At 38.8% G+C, this 6,676-nt stretch overlaps 1 protein-coding gene across 1 annotated transcript; it reads right to left on the reverse strand.

Moving 5' to 3' along the window:
• Nucleotides 1–2,419: 2,419 nt before the first annotated feature.
• On the reverse strand, nucleotides 2,420–3,702 carry LOC105447186. The gene is made up of 2 exons (XM_011684946.2): nucleotides 3,432–3,702; nucleotides 2,420–3,034 (listed from the first exon to the last, which is right to left on the reverse strand). The coding sequence occupies exons 1-2, from the start codon at nucleotides 3,586–3,588 to the stop codon at nucleotides 2,475–2,477; spliced, it is 717 nt and encodes a 238-aa protein (XP_011683248.2). The 5' UTR covers nucleotides 3,589–3,702; the 3' UTR covers nucleotides 2,420–2,474.
• Nucleotides 3,703–6,676: the final 2,974 nt, after the last annotated feature.

Here is a 6,676-nt window from a genome sequence, read left to right on the forward strand (position 1 = left end):
ATCATCCTGACTATATTATAGATAATGATGCTTCCGACCCTGCCATAAATTATCTCTGTCATAACTTTCATATCTCCAAATGTGTTTTAATGCTTGCAATGTTGAATTTTTGTCATTTTGAGATTCTGTTGAAGTTAAAACATTGGGCAAAAAAATTGATAGCATCGTATTCTTATAAGAAATTAAGAATAATATAGCGGTGTATTTTTTATAAACTATGGCATGAAAATGTCCGGGGGTATCCATTTATATAAAACAAAAGTATGTATTCTTTTATCAATAATTGTCTTCAAACATTTTTTTTTTTTTTGGGGGGGGGGGAATCTTTGCAGAAGTGTGTTTAAAATGACTTCCTCTTTCACATTATACAATTTAAGTGAAATTTTGCCACGAAACTTTTGGCGAATTCGGGGCTCCCAACACTTAAGAGGGGCTTCTTTGCCGTTGAATGTGCCAATCTAAATATTCATTATAGCAAGAGAGCGTTTCCGACCTCGCACTGCATGGAAACAGTTGAATTATGTTGAAACCTATTCCATGATAAATAAAATGTGCCATGCATAGGGAGATTATTTGTGTGGCATATGTACAGAGTGGCTTTAAAGATCTAGCTATATAGTACATCAATGATCTAAGAGATCATTTTGAGTGATCACTCGTGCTCTAAACCTTGAATATCATCAGGGATCGATAAGCTGACTGGGCGGAAGGGTGATAATTATGTTTCTAACATTGGAAACAAAAGAAACATACATGATAATGTATATATTAAAGATACTATATGTCCCCTTTACAGCCAACATCAAATTCTGTAGAACTTTGCATGAATTATGAATATGTCATGTATGTCCTATCTGTAATATTTAAACTTTAGCAGTGTCCTAATATTCAAATTATGCAAGGAAACCCATTTACTTGCTAGACTTCACTGTCAGACACTATTCAGTGACTGACTGGCTTTTTTCTTCTTTGGTAATAACATACATAAAATGAGCTGTAAAGGGTACATGGGCATTTGTTACATCAATAACCCACTTTTTTGTAAACTGATTGAATCTTTGCGCAGGATAAAATGTACGACCATTCGGTACAATGGTCTGAAAATCAGACTATTACTTACTGGCTCTATAGCTCTTAAGTCACTTCGACAACTAATAGTCGTTATTTTCAAACCCCCCCCCCTTTTTTTTTTGTTAGGGAAGTTCTAAATTAGTATTATCTTTCAAATGCCGTTGGAATTTAACCTTTTCATTTTTTTGGCCTGCAATTGGGACATACCTTTAAGGCCCAAGTATCAACATTTGGGAGGGTTAACCAACGGTTAAAAAATAGAAATGCACATTGTTTCTGTTAAATGAAGTAAATTTAAGGCCGGTCAATGGGCCTATACAGAATTGACTTTCGCCCCCCTTCCCCCATCAGCCCCAATTCGCCCCTGTCTTATCCTATCTCATTGAACCCGACTCGGCTATATAGTCACAGCATTGCTGTCACCCCACCCCCTCCCCCCCCCCTCCTCCTTCTCTACTCAAGGCAAATCTTGGTTAGTAATAAAAACACGAACACGCTTACTGATGATTTCTTGAGGTGTATTTTATTTAACGATTTACAATCACCTTGCCTTATTTTGCATTTTTATATATGTATTTCAAATATTTTCACAATAAAGCAAAACAAAAGAAAATAAAAGGATAGAGTTTATTTCATTTTCATTGAAATCCCCCAAATAGTGATTTTACCACCAAAAAAAATGATGATACCTTACTATTTTATAAGCCAGACTAAGTATATTGTTTTTCCAAGTTGTTCTCTTTATAGAGTGTCATCACATGACGAGCTACGAATATTGAATAAAGAGCATAGAACAGCATAAGCTTAGGAACCCTGGGCTTATGGGGGGGGGGGGGGGGGTAAATCCAAGAGCCCCCCCCAATAATTAGAAGAGAAAAGAAGATACCCCCTATATCGCGCCTCACTGAGGCCTACAACCGTGCCCCCCCCCCCCCGCCCAATCCTTAAAATCTGCCTCAAGCCTATGTATACCGTAGGTTATTCTTGTAATGGTTCGCGGCTTTGCAACATTTATTAAAACCCGCTTATAGACTGTATGCTATAACTTAAGCCTACATCTTATTCCTATTTGGTTATTGGAGATAGTAAAGGGAATTCAAATATAGTTCCAAGTTCTACTTTTTCCAAAAAGATGACAGTAGACAGTGTGCAAGCTCATATACTTTGTCCTATGAAAATCATCCACCTATATAGCGATATACTCTAATTATTATTTCTCCTCTAAACCTCATGATACAAACTATTCCCTGTTTAATTGATCGGAAAATTGAACTGGAAGAAAACATTGTAACATTACCACTAACAAACAAAATTGTAAAGCTTTTGTTATCTGGGGGGGGGGGGGGGGGGAGGTTGTAAGGGACCATTTTGCCGAAATTGAGTGGTTGATTTAAATTTTTGATCTAGACGGGGTTTGCCGGTTGGGTGTTCACTACAGTCGGTACTACAGTTCCATCAGCGTGTTGGTAGTATACAGCTGTGCTCATCGCAGCGGGGGTCGTCGTCGAGTTCCCGTCACCGCTGTGACAGCAACATCCCCGACAACATACCAGCCCTCTGCAACAATACACCGAGGCAACGATAGCGACGACGCTCTCGATGAAGAGAAGGGCAGCGCAGACGGAGTGGAGGATGACGGCGACGTCGAAAGAGTCCCAGTAGCAGAAGTAACTGAAGCAGACCAACTTGTAGGAGAACAAGCCGGCGACTAAACCCTCGTTGACTACGCCGATGAAACCGATGATGTTGGCGAAGATGGACATCACGAGATAGGCGATGATCAGGCAGGAGCGTCGGGATTGGGTCGTGATGCCGATGATTCCAGAGGGGATAACGAAGAGGATGGCGATACCGATGGGTGATCCTTGGTTGGGATATCCCGTATGACCGTAAACGAAGGAAAGGACGTTGACGAAGGTGATGGTGAAGCCGAGGAGAAGCTGGACGATGCCGGTAGCACGACCTTAGTTGAAATGGAATCCAAATCGAGAACGTGACTGTAATAACCGATTAAACTTGCTGAGGGAAACAATATTTGTGGCTGGGATTGTCATGACGTTTAGAATGATTTAAACTATAGTTGCCAAGCGCTTATTACTTTTGTATGGTGTTGTTGTTGTTGTTTTCGGTGATTTTTTGTTGTCTTCATTAGGAGGTGCCCCAATTCTACATTGTCCCAGTTAACCCTAACTCCCTCCCTAATATTTTTGACTGTGGGTTTGCTAACGTTTCATAAATGAATTAAAGACAATTGAAAGCAAATCAGTACAAGCTACGAATTGTACAAACAATCACGTATTATGTGTGGTCTTTAAAAGTAAATAAACGATTTTTAGAACTCCATCATCAGATAATCTCACCTGCTTTGATGTTATAATGTTCAGAATATCCACTACAACATCCCTGTTGCTGATGTGGTTGAGGTTGGACATATACATATTGCTGCGTTGCTTCTTGTGGTTGCCCATAATATGGTTTTGGTGGTATTTGTTGCGGTGGATATTGCTGCATTTCCATTTTTGGATGATTTTTAGTTTTTACGTAGAAAGAAAAGAAAAAAAAAGAAATATAAAGTTATTTGTTTCTAAAAACGTCCAGCTACCGGGTCAGCCTTTCAGTCGACATTCCTCTTTTTTCTTCCTTATCGTAGATTACTCATTTCAATCTTACTCTATCTTATGTACGGTATATGTTTTGTTTGAAACTTGTTATAAACCAGCAACGTCAAACTGCATTTCAGTAACGTGACGTCACAATGAATTCAGGGTCATCAAAGCGCGCTATACAATTTTTTTCGCGATTGCAAACTTTGGTGCGCAACACGTCACAATAGGCCAATTATGTGAAAAGTCTGTCCCGATAGTGCACACCATCAAACCATCTAAAACACTTTAAAACATTCGTAACGGAAGTTATTGACTTTGAAATACCCCTGCCCCCCCCCCCCCTTAAAAAAAAGGATACCAAAATTGAGTCGATTTTATCTCTGTCTGGCCCATCTGTAGGGAAGGGGCTGCCAGTGGCATCAGGATTTGATACAGAAGGAAATTGAGAAAGACAATCAAGTTACAAACATTGCAAATTCGGTATTCTTTTGCAAATTCGGTATCATTTTGCAACTTTACACACTTACATGTAATTGATGATGACAAACATATTTTCTGGTAGATAGCCTTTTAAAAATCTTTAAAAAAATAAAACATTTGACGAAATATATGTAGATATATATTTATAAAGTTATGAATGTCCAGCGACGCCCAGGTAAGCATAAATTATGTTCATCAACAACAACAACAACAAAATCATACCTGGCTATATCAGGCACCTTTTCCCGTTTTAATCTACTTTTCAAATCCACGTCTTAAATGTATTGCGGTATTGGCCTCTCTTATCTGCCGCGGATCGAGGGGTTAGCCATAATGACTGCTCCATCCATATTTCCAAACAACAACAACAACAACAACAACACAACAACTGCAATGGTGGGAAAGGCCCAAAGCCAAGGGTCATAGGAAGTTCACATTTCTTTTTTCTTTCTTTTCTTTTTCCTTCCAGGCAACAGTTCAGGACGTGCAGCGAGGGAAGCTGAATCATTCGTTCTTATTTTATATATTATGCTGTCTCCATTGTTTTGTATCTTTTGAATGCCGAATAAATAATTAATAACAGTATTAATGACAGGGGGCCTAATAATAATATTAATAATTATAATGACAGCGATGGGGGGGGGGGGTCAGAAAATAATCGGAAATAGGAAATTTGAAATGGAAGAGGAAGAGGAGAAAATAGAGCAAAAGAAAGAAAGTGAGAAAAAGGGAAATGAGGAGAAATTGGAAAGGGAGAGCTAGAGAGTCACAAGATAGAGAGAGAGAGAGAGAGAGAGAGAGAGAGAGAGAGAGAGAGAGAGAGAGAGGAGAGGGGGCAAGAACGGGAAGTAAAGGGAGAGGAAGGGAGAAGAGAGAGGGAGAGAGAGAGAGAGCTAACCCTTCTGCATGTTTGTTCTGTATTCAGCATATTCAATTTATTTTCGACAATGCTGTCATGAGGGGGGGGGGGGGGGGGGGGGGGGTAAGTGAAGAATACAAATGCAAATTGTCATCCAAGTACGATATCAATGTGTTTCGCGAACCACTGTCACTTTGCTAATAGTAATTGATTTTTATTCGACAAGCTTCCAACATACAACAATATACAATAATAACAGATAAAAAATAAGTCAGCTTGAACAGGATAACCCACGAAAGCTCGAGAGCTTTGAATGGACAGAAAAGGATTCCAAGGGCACTTCGTTCGTTTGAACAATCTTTCAAGATTATAATTATAGCAGCGGTGTTTATGTCGACTTTGATTCTTCACGGGATGGCGTTGTTCATTTTAATCGTTGAGCATATAAGTTTTGGCCCGATTGAACAGGGTAGGAAAATGCACGCACTTTTTTGTTTAGTTTAATTTTGGTTGATTTGTTTGTTTTGTTCTTGTTTTTGATATCCCTGGGGATTTATCCCGTGTACTTATCCGAATTATAGTTTCTTCTGTTCAGCTTTAATCATTAGGAGATGCTGTTCCCATTTACCCCCCCCCCCTTCTTCAATTTTTTCAAAGTTTGAATCCATCACCTCTATGACTAGAGGCGAACGGGCCATACACATGCGACTTATATATATATATATATATATATGCGGGTTATTAGGCCTTTAAAATAAAGATGTTGTGTTGCCCTTTGCGAAAGAGGCAAAATCAGCCCAAAGAGGGACTTTAAAATGTATAAAAAGTATAAAAAAAAGAAGAAAAATTAACGACCGACCGATGCATGTTTTGGCACCTAAAGGGCAATACAACATCTTTTTTTTGGGTATAGGCCTTATTATGTCTTTCCATAGGTCTATGGTCTTACGAACCAGGGATATTCCAACTCCCTGATGGAACCATATCCCTGACTGATAGGAAATTAATATTTTTCAAACTAATGACAGTTTTGATAATTATACCAATTAGTACGAGAAATGCGCTCTTGCCCCCTTTAGCGGTCGATATTTACGAAATGTCAAGGCGTGGCCATGAAAGTGAGTTGAAAATACCATTTACTCGCTCCACACCTCAACCCCACCCCCTTGAACGACATTCACCTGTCGCTGTGTCTAAACATACACGTGCTTATATGTACGTCTGGCGTTGCCACTTTGGTTACCAAGTGACAACAAGACTCGTTCATTTTAAAGTAGGGTAAACAATAAACTAATACGGAACTTTATGGCCTGTATCACCATAAGAGTATTGAAATTTTAAGTTAAAGGACATTTAGTGTAAAATTATAATTATTTTGATGATAAATCTTAATATTATTGAGAATTTATTGAAGGGGTTTTGTAAATTAGATATATTTCTATACTTGATTTCCCTTCAATGAATGGAAGAGTCCACGCTTCTTCGCGATTTTCTTTGTGGAGGAGGCCGAGCCGCTAAGCTTCGTTTATTGAACGTGCAAGCCCTATGTAAGCGGATTTATGTGTTTTACAGTAAATATTTACCACAGCGGTGAGATATATCGTTAACTTCCAATTATACACACCTCTTATCGTAGATATTTGTAATGAACGTGGAAGAC

The sequence above is a fragment of the Strongylocentrotus purpuratus genome, unplaced genomic scaffold (genome assembly GCF_000002235.5).
Source record: "Strongylocentrotus purpuratus isolate Spur 01 unplaced genomic scaffold, Spur_5.0 spur5_scaffold_17, whole genome shotgun sequence".
NCBI lineage: Eukaryota > Metazoa > Echinodermata > Echinoidea > Camarodonta > Strongylocentrotidae > Strongylocentrotus > Strongylocentrotus purpuratus.

Excerpts from the sequence above, each read along its gene's own strand:
- LOC105447186 (XM_011684946.2), bottom strand. The coding sequence starts at position 3,588 with ATGGAAATGCAGCAATATCCACCGCAACAAATACCACCAAAACCATAT. Across the intron at positions 3,035-3,431 it reads ACATTATAACATCAAAGCAG|GTCGTGCTACCGGCATCGTC; the intron begins GTGAGATTATCT and ends ATTTCAACTAAG.